The following is a 26,850-nucleotide window of genomic DNA, read 5'->3' as shown; positions in this document are numbered from 1 at the left end:
CCCTGCTAGGACAAATGGATACCTGATCCAATCTTAGCTTACTTTCTTTTCTTAACGTTTAAAACTTGAAACTGGGCCAGGAATGACAGTCAGTAGTAGAGCATGCATAAGGTAGAGCTTTGTATGTGGAAAGTCCTAGATTTGATCCTTGGCACAGCAAAATTAATTAAGTTTAAATTAATTTGAACGCAAATATTTTAATGAGCCTGTGTTGAGCATGTGTGGTGGAAAGACAAGGCAAGGTAGAAAAGAGCAAGTATATTTCTTTATTACGGACACCTCTTATGGTCCCCTAAGCACTGCCAGGAGTGATCCTTGGAGCACAGAGCCAGCAATACCCTGAGCACCACTGGTATGGCCCAAACCCCTCCCTGCACACACGCAAAAATAAATCCTGATTTTTCATGAAATCCATACACATGCAACATCCTTGGGTCCAAAGAAAAATGACACTTTCCACCAATGCCCCTCTTTTAAACTAGCTTACAGGATTCCTACTCCTTGTTGAACTCCCATCTCTAGGTCTCTATGTATCCCAAGGGTCATTCTCACAAGATAGACTAGTTTTGTAACCACTATATGATTCCCGGTATTCAACCCATATTTTGCATTCTATGCCAACCTTTTTTATAAATCCCTAAGACTAGGTCATATTCCTTAAGCCATTAAGTTTCCTTCGGCTGTGATGAACAGGGCAATAAGAAGCCATGTGTTTGTAACCATTTAGTCTGAGCTTCTCAACTGGGAAATACCACCTACTTCATGCAGCTGTGGTGGTGATTATGAAAGCTGAGAACAAAGTGCTCAGCACAGCATCTGACACACAGCAAAACCCCATGAAAGGCAGCTCTATTATTTTGATCAAACTTGTGTATTTTGAGCATAGAGTAAAAATATCATAATACTAATCTATATGATCTGAATGGCACCAAGTACATCAAGAGGATTAATAAGCAGTAATCCTTGCCCAGTAGTAGTATTGTTACGCTAACCCATGGGTAGTCATACCAACTTTAATTAACACCTATTTCTCCCCAGCTTGTTTCTAGAGTAAGATGCATCTTTAACAGCCCCCTCCCTCTCCCTCCCCACCTTCTGCTCCCCTCCACCCTCTCTTGCAGGAAGGCAAGGGGCTGGAGTGTCTAGTGTCACAGGCAGCTGTGTTCAAGGCTCTGTGCTCCTGATTCAGTCTTGGCAAGGTTCATGGGGAACAAATGTGGTGCTTGGGATCAAACTGATCTCGGTCATATATAAGGCAAGGACTTTACCCACTATAATATCTCTCTGGCCTGGCAGCTTCTTTTTACATGAGTTATATTACACAGTGCTCAGGATCCACCAGGGCTACACCAAGATAACTCAGGGGGCAACGCAGTGCCAGGGACTGAACTTTGGGCCTCAAACATGCAAGACATGTGCTCCACCACTTGAGCCCTTTTCCTGAAATCTCCTTAGTAGTATTTTTACCCAACTCTTTAAAAAAGAGAGAGAGAAAAATAGAGGTTGAAACACAAGTGTTCAGAAACCACACTTATGAAACTGCAGAGATGGTTCAAAGGTCTGGAGCACAGCACTGCATGCAGAAATCCTGGATTTGGTTCCTTGTTTGAAAAAAATCTTAAGGAGCAATTTCCCAGGACCAAGCTGGGAGTAGGCCCTGAGCGCGAACGGTATGACCCCGAAACAAAACAAAAATCATGCCTTATTGAATATTTAAGTGAGGTAAAAGCAATATATTTTTGGTGACGAATATAGTTAAGGATAAAGATTATCATGATTATCACAAACAATTATAGCATTTTAAGTCTTTATGTAACAAAAATTCTCACAAAGAATGATAGATACAGAAACAAAATGTCAGGGATGGAAGGAACAACAGAGAGTACAGCAAGTAGTAAGTTTGCCTTGCACGCAGCTGATCTGAGTTCAATCCCTGGCTCCCTGCATGGTCTCCCAAATCCACCAGAAATAAACCCTGAGCATCTCCGGTATGGCCAAAATAAAATTAAAAAGAAAGATGGACGGGAATAATAGTACAGTGGGGAGGGCATTTGCCTTGCATATAGGCGACCCGGGTTCAATCACCGGCATCCCATATGGTCCCCCAAGCACCACCAGGAGTAATTCCTGATTACAGAGCCAAGAGTAATCCCTGAGCATTGCTGGGTGTGACTCAAAAATCAAAAGAGAGAGAGAGAGAGAGAGAGAGAGAGAGAGAGAGGAAGAAGAAGAAGAAGAGAAGAAGGAGGAGGAGAAAGAGGAGAGAGGAAGGGAGGGAAGGAGGGAGGGAGGGAGGGAGGGAGGAAGGAAGGAAGGAAGGAAGGAAGGGAAGGGAGGGAGGGAGAGAGGGAGGAAGGGAGGGAGGGAGGGAGGGAGGGAGGGAAAGGAAAGGAAGAAAGAAAATCTCACAAGATAGTATTGATAAAAATGTTTAATCCTTGAATTTACTGGATCTTAATCATGCTGACACAATCCTAGATAACTAAAATGCTTAATATACATGTATCAAATAAATCACAGAAATCCCAACACTTTAAAGAAAGAACTTTATTTCCTTCTCAATTACATTGATCTACTCCATTCAACATAAGATAAAACAATATTGAAAAGAATTATTTGGTGGTAGATTTACACAGCACATAATTCTGTCAACAGAACTGATATAACAAATACTACTTACTACCAGCAATATTAGAGCCGTTATTATAAACATCTGGTACATACACAATGACCTCCATCCATACAAATATTTTACTTTCAGTCACAGAACCATCTTTTCCTTTCCTAGTTCTAAATAGCAACTATTTTGAGTCTTATTCTAGTTAGCCTTGGAATATCTAACTTTTCTCCTTCCCAACCTTTTAGGGTTATGGTTCTCTCTTTTCAATTTTTTTTTCTCAGTGGTATTCAGGGAACTTTAATACAGTGTCAAGAATTGAAGTTGGACCTCTAGCGTGCAAAACATACATTCAGCCTTTTGAGCTGTATCTTTCTATCCTTCTGAGATCTTCAAATTATAAACTTAAGGCAGGGGCGGTAGAGATAGTACAGCAGGTAGGGTGTTTGCCTTGCACACAGCCAACCCGGGTTCAATTCCCAGCACTTCATATGGTCCCCAGAGCCCAACCAGGAGTGATCCCTGGGAGAAGAACCAGGAGTGAGCCCTGAGCATCACCGGGTGTGGCAAAAAAATAAAATAAAATAAAATAAAAATCAAAGAAAGTTCCTGACAAACTATTCCAACAAGCATTCACCCTATGACTGAATGATGTTAAGTTCATTTCTACTTATAAGTACTTTTTAGTACAGAAGCTTGTTAACTGTTTGGGGCTGGAGAATATGGTCCCCTGAATCTCATCGGAAATGATGGCTGAGCACAAAGCCAGGAGTAAAACCCCGGGCAAATGCCCTACCCACTATATTATCACTATGTTGTGTGTTCACCCCCCCCCCCCCCGCAAAAAAAATGCTTGATTTTATAAATTTGGTGTTTAAAAAGATAAAGATGAGGCGGAGGGACAGAACATACTTCAGTAGGTAGGGTATTTGCCTTACATGTGGCCACCCCAGGTTCAATCCCGGGCACCCCCATTATGGTTCCCCAGTCCACCAGGACTGATCCCTGAGCAGAGTCAGAAGCAAGGAGCTTTGTCAGGTATGGCCCAAAAACAAAACAAAACAGATACACGTACTCTGAGAGTACAAATACTAAAACTGGAATAATGGCACTGCACTGTTCTCCCATTGTTCGTAGATTTGCTTGAGCGGGCACTAGTAGCATCTCACAACAAATTGTGAGACTTGTTGTTACTGTTTTTGGCATATCATATATGTCACGGGGCACTTGCCAGGCTTTGCTGTGAGAGCGAGATACTCTCGGTAGCTTGCCAGGCTCTCTGAGAGGGGCAGAGGAATCGAGCCCAGACTGGCCGCATGCAAGACAAACAAACTCCTTACCTGCTGTGCTATGGGTCCAGCCCAAAACTGGAACAATACAGAGAAGATTAACATGGCCCCCTGCACAAGGATGACACACAAATTCATGAACTACTCCATACTTTTCGATCAAGAAAAAAAGATTTTAAAATAAAGATAGGGAACTGGAGCTTGCTTTGCATGCAGGTGACCCTGATTCAATCCCTGTTACCAGATGTGGTTCCCTAAGTACTGCCAGGAGTGAACCTTGAGCACAAAGCCAGGAGTAAGCCCTGAACACAGTTGGGTGTGGCCCCCAAACAGAAGATATAATAAAAAACTAAAAGTGGCATCAGAGAAATAGTGCAAGGGGCTCAATACAGGCTCTACATTCAGGAGTTCCAGCTCTCATTCCCCGTGCCACATGAAGCTCCCACACATACAAAGGCAGTGAAGCTGCCACACAGTGAGTGGCAACTCTGCAAAGAGCCTCCTGAAATACAAACGGAAGATCAGCTGCTAATCTCAGAAGAAATCCACAGTCACCACTGAGGAAATTAGCAGCAGTTTCCAAAGGTTACTATTATTGCTTTTCTTTTATTCCATTTTATTTTTGTTTATGGGCAACATTCAGCACACTTGTGACTCCTGACAGATTCAGGGGACCATATGGGACGTGTGTTGGGGCGGGAGAGCCATGGGGGGCGGGGGGGAGCGCAAGGAATCAACATAAACAATGCCTCAATTCCTACAGCACATTTATCATCCTACCTGAAATATTTGTTGTACATAAATTATAGTAGAATTTTCAATAAAATTTTTGAGTCTTATTCAAATACCAGTCTGATCACACATAATCTGAGAACACTCAAATAATAAAGCAAATAACCAGCTGTTAAAGACTGATCTTCAAACATTACGAACAATGAGACTATACTTCCTCAAGATCTCAGTGACTTAAACCCACCCTTCTATGGCCACCAAACCACCCCGCACAGCTTCCGTAACTCTAAGATCTTTGAAACTATCGACTTTAGTACCACTGACCATATTTTTCAAGCTGTGAATCACGGTAGGAACCACAGCACGGATTGGAGGAACCACCTCACCCTTGGCATTTTGCCAAAATGTGGAAACTCAAGGTCCCCAGGAAAGACAATGGCGTTCATCAGCATGGGCTTCTCTGCTGCAATGCTGCAGGCAAACAAGACCACGATTCCAGGATGGAGAGAGTAGATGGGCCTGAGTGGCCAATTGAATGCCCGCCCCCACCTGCCACGGAAGCCAACACAGATTATTTTCAACTGAAGGCACCAACTGGAAGGTTATTAGACCACGGGCTCAAAGTAAGCAAGCTAGGGCCAAAAAAAGTGGGTGTCGCTGCCATCATCAAGCAACTGCTCCAGGCTGCCGGGCAGGCCACAGGGCATCCAGTCCGGGTGTCCTCTGCCCTTTTCTCTAGCATTCCAGGAAGCGCTAGCAACCCGCCCCAGCCCCTCTCTCTTCACTTCCGCAGCCCTGTTAGCACTACCCAGGCTTCTTATAAACTCACATCACCTTCACGTTAATTGTTCAGGAAAACCTAATTCTCCCGACTTATTTTTTTCGTCTTTTGTACTGTGCTTTTAGTTTTGGGGCTTCATCCAATGGTATTCAAGGGCCACTCCTAAGGAGGTGTTTGGGGGACCAGGTGAAGCCGCAGAAGGAATCCTAGGCTCCTGCATGCTAAGCCATCCCCCCACAGACTGTATTTAGGCTGCTCTTATACACATCCTCAGAACAAGCTAAAGATTCATTTCTTCTCTTGTATTTTAAAACATTATGTTTTACTTTTCAGGGGGGAAAAAACCCTTTTTTTCCCCCCTGTTATGTTTAATTATAAACTCCACAAGCACCGTTTTCTTCTTTCAATTCACTCAGTCACAACTGGCACTTCAACGAGGGCCTATCGCCACCTATTGGACTACATGGGAATACCAACTCATTACAGGCTCTCCCTGTGCTTCCGGAAGAGACCACTAGATGGAAACCTCAAATTTGGAATAGGAAGCGCCTAAACTCCATGAAACCAGCTAGTTGCTTTGTGAGTACACCAGAAACTAAGTTTTACATAAATAGAATCAAAAGAATAGGTCCCAAAGGATGGGTTCAATAGCAAGGGACTAACAAATGCCCAGGGGTAGCACCCTACAGAAGAAAAAGACAGCCTACAGAAATGAGTTTGCCAGAGGAGTGGTGGATGGAGACCTTGAAACACTGGTAGAGTCTCTGTAAGTGCTAAGTGTTGCTGGAAAACTGTATACCTGAAACTCTATTACTGACAGAACTGTAAATCAACAATAGAAAAGAAAAAAAATAAGCTAATTATTTTAGAGGCAGTTATAGCACAGGTTAAGAAAACAGACCTTAAGGAGTCAGAAAGGATACTTGCTTTATAAGCAGCTAGCCTGGGTTTGATCACCAATATCCCATACAAACTCCTGAGCACCACCAGAAGAGATCCCAAAGCAGGGACAGGAGTGACCCTGAGAGTAGAGCTGAGTTTGGGATCAAAAGCAAACAAAGTATAAGCTTTCTTTGGGGCTGGGCGCATATATACATAAACAGGCGTGCGTACACATATAGTGACATATACATATACATGACTAGGAGGAGGCACGAGGGATTCAGACAAGGCAACGCTAAGGATCAAACACAGGGCCTTGCCCATATGCTCCAAACTGGAGTCACATCCCTGGGACTGAAGATGATATATCAATATCCAATTTAAGTGCATGAAAAATGGTTGGCATAATTAGGTATCAGGGAAATCAGGTGCTTATTAGAATATCTAAATTTTACATTCTGTTTTGGAGAGCGATTTTACAGCAGAGCTTACAGGCTGCACCAGGTGTCACTCTTGGCAGTGCTCAGGGGACCATGCAAAGCATGCGCTATAGCCCTTTGAGCTAACTCCCCAGTTCTGAACTTTACAATTTTAAAAGTTATGTGGCTAGACAGGGACAGAGCACTAGTACAGTGGCTAGGGCATTTGCCTTGCAAGCAGTTCACTGGGTTTAATCCCTGGCATCCTATAGGGTCCCCCGAGCGCCGCCAAGAGTAATCCCTAAATGCAGAGCCAGGAGTAATCCCTGAGCATTGCTGGGTGTGACCCCAAAAACCAAAAATTACATAAACATTATAAATAAATAAAGCTATGGGTCCAGAGAGAGAGCGCACACCAACAAGGTTGACCCAGGTTTGATCCCTGACATACCATATCTCCTGAATTCTCCAGGAGTGATTCCTGAGCACAGCAGAGTATGGGCCAACAACAAAATAAACACACAAAACAATTTTTCAGTGGTGGGCTGGAGAGATAATACTGGTGGTAAGGCCCTTGCCTTGCAAACGGCCAAGCTGGGTCCAACTCCCGGCATCCCTTATGGTCCCCTGAGCACCGCCAGGAGTATTTCCTGAGTGCAGAGCCAGAAGTAACCCCTGAGCATCGCCAGGTGTGGCCTCTCCCCCAAATATAAATTTTTTGTTTTAAATGGTAATGCCAAATGCTCACAAAGATGAACAAAAACTACAACTCAAACACCACTGAACTGTAAATATATCTGAAAAAAAATATTTTATAGAAAAGTTTTAATACACATCACATAAACCAACACCCCTAGATATATGTCTAAGAGAAATAAAAACATATCCATAAAACACTTGTATGATGTCTATGTATGCTTACTTCAAATAGTCAAAAATAAAACCGGGCCAGAGAAATATTAAACTAAGTTGCCTGGTAGGTATATGACCAGGTTCGATTCCCAGCACAGCCCCAGAGCCCTGCCAGGAGTGATCAATCCCTGAGCACCACGTCAGGAATAAAACCTGAGTGACTCACAGTGTGACCCAAAACAAAGCAGAATTTAGTTCTGAGACACTACCAGGGATCACCCAAAAAAAAAAACCAAAAAATGACAGATAAACTGTTAAAATTGTGATGACAGCCCACAGAATACATCAATAGAAAGAACTTCAACAACATAGACAAGTCTCGTAATGCTTGAGATATGAGACACAACAGAAAACAAGAATAATTCCATTTATATGGCATTTCAGAATAGGAACAACTGCCATCTATGTATGATGACAGAAATGAAAAATTCTTAACTCTTGGGGTAGAATAACAGGATCATCAAAATAAAAAACATATGGGAATTTTCTGAAAAAATTATGAACTATTGTGAACTAATATATATTTAAAAAAAAAAAGAAAAAAAGAAATGGCAATGAACCATACCTTGATGGAATACGAATCACGAGGAAGTAAGGATATGTGAAAACTGCTTCACTCTTACACTTCAGATCCATGTTAACTACATGTAAATCATAACACTGGGCTGGGGGGGGGGGAAGGTTGGTTTGGGGCCTTATCATAACATAGTTTTAAAATAATCTTTAAAAAAAGAGCAATACTGCAGCGGGATGGGCACTTGACTTGTACATGGCCAACTAACTGGGTCTGATCCCCAACATCCTAATGGGTCCCCTGTGCACCGCCAGGAGTGATTCCCGAGTGCAGAGTCAAGAGTAACCCTGAAGCATTGCAGAGTGTGGCCCCCAAAACCAAAAGAAGTAAAAAGAACACTGGCCCTAGAGAATCACAGATTTCCACTCTGCCCACTGTCAGCTGTGTGACCCTGGTCAAGTTCTAATCTGTCCATTTTCTAATCACTAAAATAGGGAAGAACAAGAGTTAACATCTACACAGAGTTGATGTTTTAAAATCACTAGCATACAAGAAAGTGATTACTAAATATTAGTAAGCCAGAAACCCTTTGTCATGTATTTCAGCAAAGGAATGACTAAGGAGTTATATGCTATTTAATTCACTCTGTGTATCTCACTTTTCTCTCACACAAACCCCATTGGTTCAGTGCTCAGATGCTACTCCTGGCTTGGTGCTTAGAACACCAAGGGTGCTGGGTATATTCTTTTTGGGTCACACATAGTGATGTTTGAGGAATACTCCTGCCTCTGCACTCAGAATTACCCCCTGCAGTACACAAGGGACCATATGAGAGGCAGGAGCTCGAACTCAAATCAGCCAGGTGCAAGATAAATGCCCTACCCACAGAACTATCATTCCAGGCCCCTCACGTGCCCCCCCCTTTTTATTTGCCTTTTGGTTCTCACCTGGCAATGCTCTGGGGTTAATCCTGGTTCTGCATTCAGGAATTTCTCCAGCAGAACCAAAAGGGATGCCAAGGATTGAGCCAGGATCTACAGCACGCAAGGCAAACGGCGGACCTGCCCCCTCACTTGCTTTTTAAAACAACTCTTAACAGTGAATATGGATGAAGAAACTGAGCTTCAGAGTCACTATGGTCACTCAACAAAACGAAGTGGAAATAAGTCAATATACAAACTCACAGCATCATGTTCTCTTCTGTTAGGGTGCCTTTCACAATGGAACCCTGGTACTGCACAACTCCAATAAGAAGCTACTATGGCTCTCATCACTCTCCGACACTAAAAAGGAGGCCAATTCCAATAGCATGATAAGTGAATGAAGGCTGAGTTACATGGCGGAGCCTGGAAAAGCAGCTCTGTGTCTGGAGGACACCGATTCCTCTTCCTGGGAGCAATTTCAAGATAAGAGAATTCTTAAAGTCAAGTCTGTGATCCAAGAGGGAAGCTGGAGTCTGGGCAGATCAAATAAATAAACTGGCAGAACAGTCTTGGGAACTTGGCAGCTGAACTGAGTCAGATTTGTTTGTTTATCAGAGTAAGGGACATTCCTGACAGTACCATGTAGTATCAGGAATTGAATCCAGGACTGAGGTTTTTTGGTAGGGGTGAGGGGGAAGCACACAGCTAGGTCCTGAGTCCCACCCATGCAGTAGTGCTCAGGATTTACTCAGAGCTGTGCTGAGGTACTGGAGAACCATGCGATACCAGGGATCAAACTGGGGCTGGTCACATGCAAGGCAAGAACCTAAACCTCTAGACTATCTCTCTAGCTCTCCAGATATTTATTGCTTTACTATGACTATGGTCTGAGTTGGTGTACCCTAGAACACACTAGACTTGCAGAAAAAGCATCATCCTCTTGAGACATGACTGCCGCAGCACCAGCAGTTTATGCGCAGTTTTCCTCTGATAGTTCCTGGCACAGTTGCCACAGCAATAGTGACTGGATAGTGTCATTATCTCCTGTAACAGTAAGAGAAGCTCCACAACTGGGATATTGTTTAACTGACAGAGAGATTTCTGCTGGACACTAAGTACTACTACAAGTTAAAACAAACAAATAACTTGAAATTTTTTCTTAATCTAAGAGGCATGTTAAAAAACATGTATCTTACCCAAAACTATATTTAAATTTTTTAAATATATGGCCTTGCACGCAGCCGACCCGGTTTCGATTCCCAGCATCCCATATGGTCCCCCGAGCACTGCCAGGAGTAATTCCTGAGTGCATCAGCCAAGAGTAACCCCCCCTGTGTATTGCCAGGTGTGACCCAAAAAGCAAATATATATATATATATATATATATATATATATATATATGTGTGTGTGTGTATATATATATATATACATATCACTGTCACTGTCCTCCCGTTGTTCGTCGATTTGCTCGAGCGGGCCCAGTAACGTCTCCATTGGAGACTTTGTTGTTACTGTGTCTGGCATATCGAATACATCACGGGTAGCTTGCCAGGCTCTGCCGTGCAGGCGAGATACTCTCGGTAGCTTGCCGGGCTCTCCGAGAGGGACAGAGGAATCGAACTCGGGTCGGCCATGTTGGCTGCATGCAAGGCAAACGCCCTACCGCTGTGCTATCGCTCCAGCCCATATGTATATATATAATACAATGTTTATCTTAAATATAAAAATAATGAAACTTTCTTTTTTAATCCTATGGCACTATTTGCCCAGAGGTATAAGAAACATTTCAGTGTATCTTCTATACTAGAAACCTATCTTGGCCGCTCACAAACAGCGACTCTGGCTACTCAACAAGCTGCTTAGGCCATGATCCCAGAGACTCAGAAACAAATCTTGGAACCCAGCGGCTTTTGGCAGAAATCCCTCCAGATTTAATTATTAAGATTTCAGAATTCCAAAATCGCATGGCCACAACATCATATGCTATTCATAATCAATAGAAATAATTACAAAAGAATTATTTTAGAAAAGAAATTGTCTTAATAGTTGCCTTTTTGGCAGATATGAGTGTTGGGGTAAAATCTCAAATAATAATGGTGGGTCTGGTGTCGAAATATTGAATGGAATCAAAGTAGAGAGAGAGAGTAATGTGGAAATCATCTGCCACACAGGCAGGGGAAGGGTGTGAGATGGGGCGTATACTGGGGTTTTTAGTGGTGGAAAATGTGCACTGGTGAAGGGACGAGTGTTTCATCATTGTATGACCGAGACTTAAACCCAAAAGCTTTTGTAACTGCTCTCACAGTGATTCAATAAATAAATTCATAAAAATAAATAAAATTAAAAAAAAAATAAAAAGCGATCTTACCATTCTATAGTATTCCCTTACATAAATATACATTTAGGGATCAAACAAACAGTGCAGAGGACAGGGTGCTGGCCTAGTAGTACACGGCCAACCCAGGTCCCATCTCCAGCACCCCATGATCGCCCTCTCGGGACTGATTCCTGAGCAGGGAGCCAGGGCACCTCTGGGTGTGGCCCCAAGTCAAAAAAATTAGACAAATAAATAAACCATGAGTATCCATTTAATCAGTCCCCTATAAAATTTTGAGCTGGCTGTGGACAGAGCAGAGCTCAGGCTTTACATTCAGCAAGTACGCCCCCACTAATCTTTTTTTTTCTTTCTTTTTGGGTCACACCCGGCAATGCACAGGGGTTACTTCTGGCTCTTCATTCAGAAATTACTCCTGGCGGTGCTCGGGGGACCATATGGGTTGCTGGGAATCGAACCCGGGTCGACCACGTACAAAGCAAATGCCCTCCCCACTGTGCTATCGCTCCAGCCCCAGCCCCATTACTTTTTTAAAATAATTTTTAAGCTGTTTCCAGTATTGTAACCGCTAAAAGGAATTATCTGTGAATATTTATTTTGCATATCTGTCACTTCTTAAAATTCACTGGAATTCACATTTTTCCACATTGATCCTTCTCCAATGTGGGAGTTGCAAACTCAGATGCCTAAAGAAAATGTTCAGGAAACAAAAGGATGAAGGCAGCCATATGGGCCTGTGACAAGCCTGAAAATGCAAGCTCATTAACAGGGTACAGTCACAGGTTTCTCTGAATTTCTCTCGACTCTCAAACTGTTGCTGTAATACCCCTCCCATGGAAAGAACCATTTCAGCAGTCTATCTAGCTTCAGAATTTCTTCTCATTCCTTCTTAGTCATCCATTACAAATCTCTAGACCCAGATGTTCAAGCATTCTCTGCACCTATCAGAGATAATGGCAAAGATCCATGACTATCCAAGGACCCAACAACCTCCTTTGAATGCAACTATCTTTTCATCAATTGTAAACAAGTCCTAAACTCTAGGCTCCATAGGGAGTCCCAACCAAGTCACCATAAACTCTGAAACGGGGCAGAGGTCAAGGGGATGAGAGCTCACCCTAAGCTCTGGGTTTCATCCCACCCCCACCCTGTTCAAAAGAATCCTTATCAGAAGAGGACTGCCCAGCAAAAGGCCACATTCAAGACGCTAGATCTAGCAGAGATCTAGTAGATGGAGCTCAAGTTTTGGAAGCAGGCTTGCAACTGTTAAGAATGTGAAATACCCGAATCACAAACAGAATGTTGTGGAAGAAAGGTGACATAAAGGGGAAAACAAAGGAAAACTTATCTTCATTTGTTTTAGTAAAGAACCTTCTGATAAACAGTGGCATAATCCTGAACCTAAGCCAGGAAGAAAGCTCTTTGAGAGCTTACTCCATAGCAAACTGTTCTATTTTGTATGCAAAATTATTATGCTATGCACAGAGAAGCTCAAATGACTCTGACAGTACTGCTATATGTGATATGCCATATATAATATATAATTATATGCTACAAATTATAAGATCGCCTAAACTCTTTCATTATCAAGAAGAGCTACAAGAGGCAGAAATAGGAGAGAATAATTAAAATCAGCCCTGAGCCTGAGAGACAGTCGAGGGGTTAAGGCACTTGCTTTGCATGTGGCTGAGAGTACGCCACCACCCCCACTGGGTCTGGTCAAATAAATGAATATATAAAAGACCTGAGTAGCCCTGAAACCTCACACTTCTTCACTATACTTTGGATAGTACCTTTTTAACAAGTTTGATGAGGGCCCAGTGAAAAGATTCACTTACACTTACATGAGTGCAATAAAGAACAGCTGCTATTGTCATCAGGATGATGATGATTACAATGATAATGTAGTAAAAGTCATAATATATTTTTGTCTGTCTTCCTATCTAAATCAGAGTCATTTGAAGACAGAACTGTGTGCAGTAATTTGGCACAAACGACAAAGTAAGAAAGAGGACAGGAAGAGAAGAAAAGAACAACGAGTAGGTATTTCAGTCAAATTTCAAATTAAGGTATGAGAAATAATTCGGCAGCTTGGGTGTTTGTCATGCAAGTGGCCACCCCAGGTTAGAACCCCAGTACTGCTTGTGATGCTCTAAGCAAGACCAGGACTGATCCCTGAGCACAGAATCAGGAGTAAGTCCTGAGCACAACCGAGTATGGGCACAAAACAAAAAAATACTTCATATTAGACAATTTTCATGACTACTGAATATTTAAGAGTGTCCAGTATGTAAGAGATACTTTCAAGGGGCTGGAGAGATAGCACAGCGGGTAGGGCGTTTGCCTTGCACGCGGCCGACCCGGATTCGATTACCAACATCCCATATGGTCCCCTGAGCACCGCCAGGAGTAACTCCTGAGTGCAGAGCCAGGAGTAATCCCTGTGCATCGCCAGGTGTGACCCAAAAAGCAAAAAAAAAAAAAAAGAGAGAGATACCTTCAAAATGTTAATTTTCTTCCCTCCCATTTTGCTTTAAGCTATTTCTCTGCAAATCACACTTAGGTTATATGAATCATTTTCGAATCAAGAACTGTGCCAGAGGGGCCAGAGAGATAGTACAGTGGGTAGGGCATTTGTCATGCAAGTGGCCTACCGGGTTCAATCCCCAGCATCCCATATGGTCCCCCAAGTACCCCCAGGAGTAATTCCTGAGCGCAGAGCCAGGAGTAACCCCTGAGCATCTCTGGGTATGACCCAAAAGGGAAAAAAAAATGAACTGTGCCAGAGAGAGTGAATAAGGTGCTTGCCTTGCACACAGCAGACCTGATCCAATCCCTGGCACAGCATATGATCCCCCCAGCACCGTCAAGAGTGACCCCTAAACACAGAGCAAGGAGTAAGGTCCTAATATCTCACAGTGCCACCCAGAAACAGAAACAAATTGTGACATTCGATTGACAAGGAAGAAATCCATTGAGGTGGGTTGAGAATATTGGGATGTTTGACAGAACCTATTGGTACTCTGAGATAGACCTTTCTCATTTGTAGGATATACAAAATATCCTAAAGAAGGATATACAAAATGTCATCACGAGAACCCAAAATACTTGACAGATAAACACAAAGGCCAAAGGAAACTAGCAAAGTCACCCTGCCCTTCTCTGAAGATGTTTTTATCTTGCCTGTTCATCCTAACATCACTCCAGGTTCCCTGCTTGGTAAGCTTTCACCAGTAAGGGAAGAGAGGGCACGGATTAATTTAATGTTCAAGTTGCTAAAGACGCTCATTTACATTTACTGAGGCTAGAGACACAGGGGTTCCTTGCCTTATATGTGGCAGAACTTGGTTCAATCCCCAGCACCAATAAGGTCCTGCAAGCACAGCAGACAGCAAATCACAAACATAGAGGCAGCCTCCAACACTGAGTGTGACGCACGCGCACATACACACACACACACACACACACACACACAGACACACACATGCGCGCGCGCGCACTTTTAAAAGTCTGAATCATACAGTACAAATTTTCCCCTATCATGCTCTCTGTAAGAACTTGCTATTGGGGCCAGAGCAACAGCACACTGGGTAGGGCACTTGTGCATGCGGCTGACCTGGGTTCGATCTCCGGCACCCCATATGGTTGCCTGAGCCCTACCCAGAGTGAGCCAGCACTAAGCCCTGAAAACCATTGGGTATGCCCCGGTTAAAAAAAAAAAAAAAGCAAGGAAGGAAGAATGGAAGGAAGTTAGTTTTCAGACAGTGAATTAGGGTTTTTTTCCCCCCTTGGGGACGGGAAGCATACCCTGTGTTGCTCAGGTATAACGTCTGGCTCTGCACTCAGGATCAATCCTAGAGGGATCTGGGGGATCACACGGGGGGCCGGAGTGCAAACTCAGGGAATCTGCACGCAAAACCCTACCTGCTGTACTATCACTCCAGCCCCAAGGAGTGTTCATAGCTTAAACAAAAGCATCATTATTCTAATTAAGTTACATCAAGATCCTTCAGTGTTGGTAAAAATAGCTAAATTTTCTCATACCCTCTAAATACCAAACAACACAGTCAGCACATACCAAAAGAATGGTCATACTCAACTTTCAAAACTGGGTTAAAATAAAAATATTTTCAATTCTGGTCAATAATTGTTTTCCAATTATCTGCAGGATTCTTTTGTAAGACAAACAGGTTTTAACTATATGGAGCCAAAAACTCGAGAATAACTTTTCTAAAACAGATAACAAGGGACAAAAGTTTGACTGGATAGGAAGAACAGCTGCTGGTAATCCAACTATTTACCCTTTGACCTTCTATCTGGCCAATAACTGAACAGTATCAATTGTTTTCCTGTATTATGTGCTGTTTACAATCCTGAGCGGCATGAAAGGAATTAATAATTTAGCCTAGAAAGCTGACAGCCTTTATTGGGGAGCCCCTTAACTGTGGGCAGAAATCAGAGCAAGTAACTGTCCTGAAGTCACAGGTCCCTTTCCTGTGCCTATTTTATAGCCTAATTGGCCCCCACACATAAATCAATTATTTCTCCTGTTTTAAGCAACAATGCCTTCTATTTTCTTACTTCCCCGGTATCAAGTTAGTCCTTGTTCTCTTGAGTTTTACAACTACATGGTAAACACCACAGCCAAGGGAAAAAAACCGGAGGAACAGGGCAGACAGGGGTTATTTGGAAACAGAAGCACAGAAAGGTTGTGCTGTTCTGAACTTCTCCTGACCTTTGGATGCTCTTGTCCCTAACTTATGCTAATGGGCAGGGTACAGAGATGCTTCTTGTAGAAATGAACTTAGCCTGAACCTGCCCCGTAACATTGGACTCCAGGAAGTCCAGGAATCATAGGAAAGCAGCAAGTGTGCAGAGTGGCTCATATTCCAAGCATAGCTGCCCAAATGTGCTGAGAAGGTGCCCACTTAAAGTCCACTTGAAGTAGACAGTCATTTCTTCATCCAGCTCCAACCCATCGTACCTGTTGTCCCAAACTTGCTATCTATAACCACTACGAAGCCTAATGGGAAATCAGCCACAGTGATATTCCCTGATCCAAACTAAGCAGGAGTGAGGTAGGAGCAGGCTGGCCCCTCTCTCTGGAGGGTAGCAGGTATGGGACCATGGGAGACATTGGGGCCTCCAAATTCCAAAGATGCATCACAGAAAAATCCCTATTGTACTCAATCGAATACTTCAAGAGTATTAACTCGGGAGATTTAGTTCTGCCCAGTTAGAAGCCATGGAGTTTGCAGTATCACCGACCATAAGCAACTGAACACAATACACATAGCTTCTCTCAGTCTTGACACTTGCTAGAACTGGGTGGGCTGAGCGTGCTCGTTTGAACCCCAAGACTGACACAAACCAAGATGATAAATTTTTGTTTCTGCCAACCTGTAACAGGAGGTATGTATGGGAGCTAGAGAGGTAGCACAGCAGACAGGGAGCTTCCTTGCAATCTCTGCATCCCATATGATCCCCCAAGCTCCACCAGGAATAATTCCTGACTGAAGAGCCAAGAACTGCCCCATGCGCATCATCAGGTATGGCCCAAACCAAAAGCAATAGATATTTATGTACTGGGGTTTTGGGTTTTTTCCCCTAAGAATTACAAGGCACAGAAACCAAGGAGACGGCTGGCTCAAAAATAAATATAAATCAGAAAGAACGAAACACTGACTTCAGAAAGTTAGACTTTTAATTGGCTTATATGGGCAATACTCTCTGTGACCCACATACTATAAAAACTTTTCTTTTTCCTGGTTTTCTTGGTCACACCCAGCAATGCTCAGGACTTACTCTGGACTCTCCTGGCAATGCTCTGGGGACCATATGGGATGCTGGGGATCTAATCAAGTCGGCTGCAAGCAACACAAGCTCCCTAGGCGCAGTACTATAGTTCCAGCCCCTATAAGTACAATTTCTAAAAGGAAAGTGATTGTAGGTGATTTCCATCCTATCCAAATGTATAAAATTATGATTTAAGGACGGGGAAGATGGCTCAAAGGGTTGGAACACATGCTTTTCATACTGGAGCCCCAGGTTCAATACTGGGCACCTGCCTGGTCCCCCTAGCCCTGCTGGGAGTGGACTCCAAGGACAGCACCAAAAGTCATTCCCAAATACTGCTAAGCGCCACCCCCACTTCCAACAACAACAACAACAATTTATTTAATAGCTATTCTTTGTCACAGAATTAACAGACCATAAATCACTACATCTAGTTAGGAATTCTACATAAAAGAGTTAAGTGTGTTATAATTACTTGGTGTCCAGAAAAAAACTAAACAATTTTTATGAAACGATCAAGGACTCTTCTAAAAGGTAGGGAAGAGCTTTTAAATACTATACAGTACAAAAAAGAACAGTAAGTCTAGAACTATGTGGCAACTTTGAGGATTAAAGAAGTCATTTTTCAAACAATCCCAGACACAGAAATAGTTTCTAACAGACTGTTAATATGAGGGCAGGAACTATACTTGGTTATTTATATATTGCTACCTACGGGCCTGGAGCAGAGAAGACTCTTTTTTTTTTTTTTTTGCTTTTTGGGTCACACCCGGCGATGCTCAGGGGTTACTCCTGGCTCATGCACTCAGGAATTGCTCCTGGCGGTGCTCAGGGAACCATATGGGGTGCTGGGAATCGAACCTGTGTTGGTCATATTGGCTGCGTGCAAGGCAAACGCCCTACCCGCTGTGCTATCACTCCAGCCCGCAAGAACACTCTTTTTTATGTTTAAATGCTTAATGTTTAATAGAGTTCTCTATGATCTAGCATAAGGCAAAGGAGGGTAGCTCGGGGTAGAATGCATGCCTTATATGCTTGAGGCCCTGGCTTCAATCCATGGCACAAAGACATACATACTAAAAATTGATTAATTATCTGGTGTGTTTTGGCAGTCATCTCTGAAAGATTACAGGTCATTTTAATGTCCTACCTAGATTTTAAATATGCTTATAAGAACAGTGACTCAAGAATATACCCTTTCCTCCTCTGAATGAAGATTATTAAAAAGAAAAAGACAGAGGGACTGGAGAAAGAGTACAACAAGTAAGGAGCTTGCTATGCAAGCAGCCAACCTAGGTTAGGTCCTCCCCAGCATCCCATATGGTTCCCTGAGCACTGCCAAGAGTGGATTCCTAAACGCATAATCAGGAGCAAACCCTGACCATCACCAGGTGTGGTCCCAAAACAAACAAAAAAAGAGGCCCAGAGAGATAGTACAGAACATAAGGTGCTTGCTTTTCAAGTGACCAATCCTAGTTCAATCTCTGGTACCACATAAGGTTCCTCAAGCAGCACCAGAAGTAATTACTAAGCAGAGAGCCAATAGTAAGGTCGGAGCACAGCTAGCTGTGGCTCAAACCCAACCCTTTCCAACTACCCTCCAAAAATAAAAGAGAACAAAGAAGATAGTGTGTTCATTGATAGATATTGAGATAGAAGAGTAAACCAAGTCTATACTACCTACAAAATTGATTCTGAACTTTACGATATCTAAAAAGATAATTCCTCCACACCAATACTTTATACGCACTGTGGAATTTATTATTTCCCACAATAAATATTAGTCCAATAAAAGAAAGTATTAATTCAATAAAAAGAAAGTTATTAGAACTAGAAAAATAAATGTAGACAGTGATTTTCAACCTTTTCTATCTGACCAGCAGTTGAAAACCATTGCCAGTTAAGCAGCAATAACATTTTTTGTAGACTAGTAGAAAATCCTGGAGACAGGCACTGTTTCGGCAACTGAAACCCACTACTCTACAGTCAGAGTGTTTGCCTTGCACACAATCAACCAGGATTTGATCTCTGGTATCCCATATGGTTCCCTGAGCACTACCAGGAGTAATTCCTTAGTGCAGAGCCAGGAGTAATTCCTGAGCATCACTGGGTGTAGCCCCAAAACCAAAAAAAGAAAACTATCACTCTAAATCTTGGTGTGTTCCAATCATTTGACCTTTACAGCAAAATAAGGTATCATGTCCTAGTTCCAATAGGACAAAATAAGATCCCATGTTCTATTTCTAATAGTAAATAATTGTACCAGAATGTGGCTGGAACTATAGCACTGCAGGTAGGGCATTTGCCTTGCACATGGCCCGACCTGGGTTCGATTCCCAGCATCCATATGGTCCCCCGTGCACGGCCAGAAGTAATTCCTGAGTGCATGAACCAGGAGTAACCCTGTGCATCGCTGGGTATGATCCAAAAAGCAAAAAACAAACAAACAAACAACAACAAAAAAACCCACCAGAAACTTAACACTTAATCAGACATTGAAATGATCAGTTTAATTTAAAACAAATTTTTTTTAACCAGACCCAGTGTTTCTCAGGAGCTACTCTCAAGCATCAATTCTTGGGGTTCACTCCTGGCAGTATCTGGGAGATGCATATGGTCCCAGGATTGAACAATGGTCTTTTGAATGATAAGCATTGACTTTAACCTCTTGAGCTACTTTCCGGTCCATTATAACTTAATTCTAAGAACATAAATGAGGGTGCTTCAGAAATTAAACTGAAGTATAAAGATTATCAATTATAAATATCTAAACCAAGTATAATCTTTCTTTTAAAGAAATTATATCAAAATACTCAATAATTTAGAGAAGCAGTTGTGAGTTCATATTATGTATCCACTAATAAACATTCAATTTTTGCTTTTATTGTTGGTTTCACAGAAAGATACAGGACAAGAAAATTAGTATTAAGTATAAATTTTCCGCAAGTCAACTATCAAACTGCTAGTTCCTGGTCACAGAATAATATTAAAAGAAAAAGAATTTTAACTTGAAAAGAGAGAAGCCCTTCCCTAGTTATAAATTAAAGTAAAATAAAATCTCAGAGTTGGGGCTAGGAAATAGTATAGCAGGTACAATTAGCACCCCTTAAGGTTCCTAAGCCTGCCAAGATTGATCCCTGAGCAGAGAGCCAGGAGGAAGCCCTGATCATAGCTGGGTATGGACCCACCCACACAAAAATAATCTCAGAGCCAATGAAACAAGATTTATAAACGATAAGTTACACACTTGAAAGTACACACATATTTTTTCTTACACATGAATAGTGATAACATTCAGAACTTACTGGTGCCTGGGTCAAGCTCTGCCAACTCGTCTTGACAAAAACCTAGAGAGAAAACAGTAAGAAAGTTATGATTTGTGAACCACAACTAAGGTTATTTCAAGATGAAAAAGAAAATACCATATGAGTGGGGCCAGAGCAATAGTACAGCAGGGAGGACATTTGCCCTACCTGGGTTGGATCCCCTATAGTCCCCCCAAGCAGAACCAGAAATAATTTCTAAGTGTAGAGCCAGGAGTACCCCTGAGCTCTGTCAGGTGTAGCCCAAAAACCAAAGCCAAAAAACCAAAAACGCAAACAAACACAAATACCATATAGGAGAGAAATCCAAACTCAGAAGACAAATTTGTATTTAAATCCTAGCTCTTTAACACTTAGCTACTATACAGTGCTGTAAGTTCTAATACACCATATTAATATTGCACTGTCTGTCAGCACCGTCCTCCCGCTGTTCATGGATTTGCTCGAGCGGGCACCAGTAATGTCTCCATTGTGAGACTTGTTGTTACTGTTTTTGGCATATCAAATATGCCACGGGGAGCTTGCCAGGCTTTGCCGTGCAGGCGGGATACTATCAGCAGCTTGCCAGGTTCTCCAAGCGGGATGGAGGAATCGAAAATGGGTAGGCCGCGTGCAAGGCAAACGCCCTACCCACTGTGCTATTGCTCCGCCCTATCTTAATATTTAAAAAAAAAAAGCAGTAACAGGGACTGTAGAGATAGTACAGCAGGTTGGGCACTTGCCCTGCACATGGCCAACTCAGGTTTTCCAACACTGCAAGGGGTGATTTCTGAGTGCAAAGTCAGGAGTAAGTCCTGAGCATTGTTCAGTGTGGCCCCAAAACAGGAAGAAAAAAAAAAGAACAGCATTTATCATGTAATAATGAGGATAAGTGAGAGAAATGTCAAAATGCTTATTTAGCATACAAACAACATTTGACACCCAATAAATAAGAGCACAAAAACAGATGTGAGAGAGCCAATGTTAGGATAAAAAGGCGTAAGAAAACTACAATGGTTTAGTATCTGTAATGTCCAACGTAACATTACTTTCCAAAATAAAATATACAAAATTTGAACTTAATCCCAAACAAATTAATCTCACTTAAAATTTTCAAAGACGCTGAAGAATTTCACCTATCACACAACTGGAAACAATTCTTCCATAAATGAGTATGTCCCTCAAATTGGAAAGTAGTACTGCACTGTCACTGTCCTCCCATTGTTCATTGATTTGCTCGAGCAGGCCCAGTAATGTCTCCATTGTGAGAATTGTTACTGTGTTTGGCATATCGAATACGTCATGGAGAGCTTGTCAGGCTTTGCCATGCAGGCAAGATACTCTTTTACCGGGCTCTCCCAGAGGGGCGGAGGAATCGAACCTAGCTGACCGCACGCAAGGCAAATGCCCTACCACTGTGCTATTGTTCCCCTAATATTATTAATGAGTATTTACTTAGTAATGAGTATACCCCTCAGATGTACCTTTCAAAGTACATTTCAAGCTCAAAAAGTCTTGAGTCACATCTGTCTGAACAATTTGTAACTATTGCACTGGAGAGAAAAATCAAATACCATATATATAAACTTTTAGGCAAACTACAGTCAAAAGTTTCTGGGGGCTCCCACCCCATAAAACAACTGCTATTTTCCTCATTTTGTCTTCTTTTAGTCCCCAGTTCAAAAATGTTCCTCAGGAAAGCTTTCTTTTCTTTGCCTCACTTACCTTTATTTCACATATAAGATCAAGGCCCATTATAATTACCTAAGAAACTGTGGATTCATCAACACCGGCCAACATCACTTGTCCAATGTCTGACTGTTCCACAGTAAACAGTCTCATTCACAGCTGCATCCCTAGTTCCTTTCACAAGACTAGCTATTCAATAAACATCGAGTAGGCATCTTAATGATACATCCAAAGCTAGTGAAGCAAAACCAGAACTAGAGAGGTCTGAGTGTTCCGTCATCAGAGCTAGAACACCAAATGAGCAACAGGGAGTCATATGAAGAAGAGGAATTCAGCGGCAGATTGTTTAAAAACCAGAACACTTTAGAAAGTTCTTTGCAGACCCAGAGAGATAGTACAGAGGCTAAGGCACTTGCATGTGGCTGCGACCGAGACAATGGTTCTAATTCTGGCACCAAGTATGGTCTCCTGAGCACAGAGCCAGATGAGACCCCTGAGCATTACCAGGTATGCACCCCCCAAAGAAAAAAAGTCCTTTGCAATGTTGGGCTGTTTGGGCCACACCTACACCAAAAAGTCCACATCCTTTGTCTTCTGATCCTCCTCCACTTGGTGAACAATCGGTCCCCTTCAAGATTCAGCAGCAGGCCCAGAGTGATACAACAGGGATTACAGAGTTTGTCCAGTTCATGTCAAAACTGTTTTAGGCTGGGCACCATGTAGGCACTGCAAGGAGTGATGCCTGAGTACAGAGCCACAAATAAGCCCTAAGCACAGCTGGCTATACCCAAACCCTAAATGCTCCAAAGAAGATCCAGCTCCAATACCACCATTATGAAACACAGGAAACACAAAGGTCCCTCCTACATTCACAGAAGGCTGAACATTTAACTTATATATCTGCCTTTCTCCATTACACGGGGAGTTCTTCGGGGATAGGAATCGTATTTCTCTGCAAAGTTGTTTTTTCCATGCACAGAACAGTTGCCAATTTATTTACTGGAAGATGCTCAAGTGCAGAATAAATCCTCTAGGATTAATCCAGGGTAAGGCACAGAAAACGGTACAGGAAGTCTGTGGAAATTGGGGTTGGTAGATCAGTTTTGCTGGTTAAAGGTGTCTGAAAAGGGCTAGAGATAGTACAGCAGGTAAGCTGCTTGCCTTACAGACAGCCTGGGTTCTACCCCTGACACCCGCACATATGTACCTCAAGTCCCACCAGGAGTGGTCCCAGAATGCAGAGGCCAGGAGACAAGAGCACAGCTAGATGTAGCCACCCCCCAAAAAGAGCAACTGAGGGGCTAGAAAAGAGAGAAGGCTGAATGAGCTGGACTTGCTTTTAATGCTGAATCTAGACTCAATCCCTGTCAATACAGGGTCCCCTCGGTACCACAGGAGTGACACCTGAAGTAGCAACTCCAGGTATGGCCCAAAACACAAAGCAAAAGAAGTCACACAGATGTCCTGAGAAAACTCACCTCGGTGTTACTTAAGCCTTTCTACACCAAGGTCAAAGAGATCGATCAAACAAAGCAGCCACGCACAGGCATCAAGAAAAACGACATGTGGACTCAATAGTGAAGACCCTGCCAGATGGGAAATTGAAAATATGATCACTTAATCTAAGTTAACTGAAACACTGCACAAAAATACAGAGAAGCTGGGAAGTGTAAAATAGTTAAACACAGTAACAACAAAATCTCCAATGGAGACGTTACTGGGCCCGCTCAAGCAAATCGATGAACAAGGGAGGGCCTTTACCGGGGCTGGAGCGATAGCACAGCGGTAGGGCATTTGCCTTGCACACAGCCAACATGGCCGACCCGAGTTCGATTCCTCCGCCCCTCTCGGAGAGCCGGGCAAGCTACCGAGAGTATCTCGCCCGCACGGCAGAGCCTGGCAAGCTCCCCGTGACGTAATCGATATGCCAAACACAGTAACAACAAAGTCTCCAATGGAGACGTTACTGGGCCTGCTCAAGCAAATCGATGAACAACGTGAGGGCCTTTACCTTTACCTTTAGACCTAATAAAAAAAAAATAAAATAAAAAGTTTGACCTCTCCTAAGTTGTAGTTCAAGTCATTTTCAGTTTTTTGACAAAGGCAAGTCATTCCCTATTCTGGATCTCAGTAAGTGAACATTAAATAAAAGGTCTGTACTACAAGTCTAAAGTAAACAGAAGGCTAATACATTTTTGGAAAATAAAGTCCAATTAAAATAAAACACAGAGTGTGTAAGCAACAGTTTTAAGGGACAGCTATTGCTTTTATAGGCACATGACTCAAGGAGAAGTCTGCTGTATGTAGCAGATATACAGCTTGACTATGGTGTTTACTGGGATTAAGAGCATCTCTCATGGGTACATGAGATCCTTCAAGTAAAGGGTCTGCAACAGACTTTGTAGAATCTGATTGTGGAACCTAGTATCTATGCTTATATTCTCTCCATTCATCCCTGAGACCATTAGCAAATAAAGCTGTCTTTGGTTTTAAGATCATTACAAGAACAGGTCTGAGGAGATAGGAGAACAATGTTAATCCGACCTAAAAACCACACTCCTGATGACAAGCTGATGACGAGTCAACAGAATAGTTAGACCTGGCTACAATTCTTAAGAATCTCATCCAAATTATCAACCAGAGCTAGCTAGCGAAATGATTCCTGGCAAAAACAATTCAAATCACTGCTAGGAGTTTGCTTTTTATTGAACAACTCTGATACCCTTTGCCTTTGTGTTGATTTCTAATTCAACATACTCATAAACCACATCAATACAAACATATCTCCAAAATAATTTCTCACGGGACAGTTCACACAGCTCACTAAACAGATGAGAAAATATTTTGAGAAATCCAGATACTTTAGCTGCTCATTTCAACTACTCCAGAAAGGAATAGACAGGAGTTAGGAAGATGACCCAAGTACAGGTTCCAGCCCCAGCGCCCCAGACCCGCTTCCCCACGCACTGCCAGGAGCAACCCCCAAACACCGAGGAAGGGGGAAGTAGGTCCTGAGCTTCCCCACATCCTGCCCCAAAACAGAAACACAGCAGGGTGAGGTGGGAGAGATCAGCCAGGGTTGTTGTGCTTTCTCCGCGTGCTGCTGACCCCAATTTAATCCCTGACACCACCTAGTCTCTGAGATCAGCACCTGGTGGGCGCTGCTCCCCACCGACACCACCAAGTACAAACTGGGAGTAGACCCTGAGCACTGCCAGGTGGCCCAAAAACCTTTTTTAAAATAAGGCCTTTACCCAGGATTTGTACTGATATATGTCGTTCACTGTTTTTGTTTGTTTGGGTTTTTTTAATCATCATGACATTACACAGTTATTCGGGACCGGATTTCTGGCAAACACTGTTTCCCCACCACCAGTGTCCATTCACTCCCACCAGTGCCTGCCCCCACCTGCCTTGTGCCTTTCTCCCATGTGTGCTTCTACTAGGAGCACTTTTTCTTTTTAAAGTAAGCTTTTGCACTGTGGTTTTACAGTCCTAGTGCTGACAGGGTTCCATACACAGCACCTTTCCACCTTGCAGCACCTTCTCCTCTGCCCAGCTGAACACTTTCCTTCACCACAGGGGCTGCTCCATGCTGCACTATCCCACAGCCCCACAAGGGCATGTTTTCTACTGAATACAGTTCTCATGGTCTTTCCACTGTTTCGGGGCATTTATTATTCCACCAGTATGTTTCTTTATACTCACATATGAGAGAGATCATTCGGTGTTGGTTTGTCTGCCTGCCAGTCTGTCTCCAAGTTCACTCAGCATGATACTCTCCAGAGCCCTTCATGTGGCAGCATACTGCATGATTTTTTTTTTTTGTGCTTTTCTGGGTCACACCTGGCGATGCTCAGGGGTTACTCCTGGCTCTGCACTCAGGAATTACTCCTGGCAGTGTTTGGGGACCATATGGGATGCTGGGGATTGAACCCCGGTCGGCAACATGTAAGGCGAACACCCTACCTACTGTACTATTGCTCCGGCGGCCCATACTGCATGATTTTATCTTTTCTTATGGCCAATTAATTGTCCACTGTGTACATGTACCACAGTTTCCTTATCTAGTCATCTATTCTTGTGCACATGGGTTGTTTCATTGATTTTTGTTTTCTTTTTGGGTTATACTGGTGATGTTCAGGGGTTACTCCTGGCTCTGCACCAAGGAATTACTCCTAGTAGTGCGGGGAGGGGGGGCGCGGAGGGCGGGCGTGACTACATGGGATGCCTGGGATTGAATCCGGGTCAATCATTTGCAAGGCAAACACTTTATCTACTGTACTATCACTCTGGGCCTGTATTCAGTGATCTTTTGTGATGAAATCGATCTAGTCATTTGCTAGTTTTGGTGGTTATGTTTTTCATTTTGATTTTTGGGTTACACCCACCAGAATTCAAGAGTCACTCCTGGCTCTGAGCTCAGGCATCACTCCTGGTGGTGGGGCTCAAGGAACATATGTGGTGCTAGGGATCAAACCAGACTGGACAGTTTCAAGACAAGTGTCCCACCCACTAGACTGTAACTCTAGCCCAAGATCTGGTCATATGAATCCTCTTCCCATATCCTTTTCTCCCCTGATCAGGATTCTTTCTCCAGGGAAACTCTGGACACATTTCTGCCAAAAGCCGGTGGGTTTTGAGATTTGTTTCTGAGTC

The 26,850-nt window shown here is 42.9% G+C and overlaps 1 protein-coding gene and 2 non-coding genes across 4 annotated transcripts in view; 2 read left to right on the top strand and 1 right to left on the bottom strand.

Annotated features, from left to right (window-relative positions):
* NR6A1 (nuclear receptor subfamily 6 group A member 1) overlaps window positions 1–26,850 on the bottom strand; it is a 201,108-nt gene that overhangs the window by 147,846 nt on the left and 26,412 nt on the right. For both annotated transcript variants that reach the window (XM_056138654.1, XM_056138655.1), the window contains exon 2: window positions 20,506–20,547. In XM_056138654.1, the coding sequence (XP_055994629.1) occupies window positions 20,506–20,547 (42 nt within the window). The remainder of the gene's footprint in view (window positions 1–20,505; window positions 20,548–26,850) is intronic.
* LOC130045859 (U6 spliceosomal RNA) lies at window positions 3,956–4,062 on the top strand. The gene has a single exon (XR_008795628.1). It is a non-coding gene; the product is annotated as a U6 spliceosomal RNA (small nuclear RNA).
* LOC130045870 (small Cajal body-specific RNA 13) lies at window positions 9,936–10,198 on the top strand. The gene has a single exon (XR_008795635.1). It is a non-coding gene; the product is annotated as a small Cajal body-specific RNA 13 (non-coding RNA).

This window comes from Sorex fumeus, unplaced genomic scaffold (assembly GCF_029834395.1).
Source record: "Sorex fumeus unplaced genomic scaffold, SorFum_2.1 ptg000129l, whole genome shotgun sequence".
Lineage (NCBI taxonomy): Eukaryota > Metazoa > Chordata > Mammalia > Eulipotyphla > Soricidae > Sorex > Sorex fumeus.
Note: the sequence above shows the minus strand (reverse complement) of the source record. Positions and strands in the feature narration are given on the sequence as shown.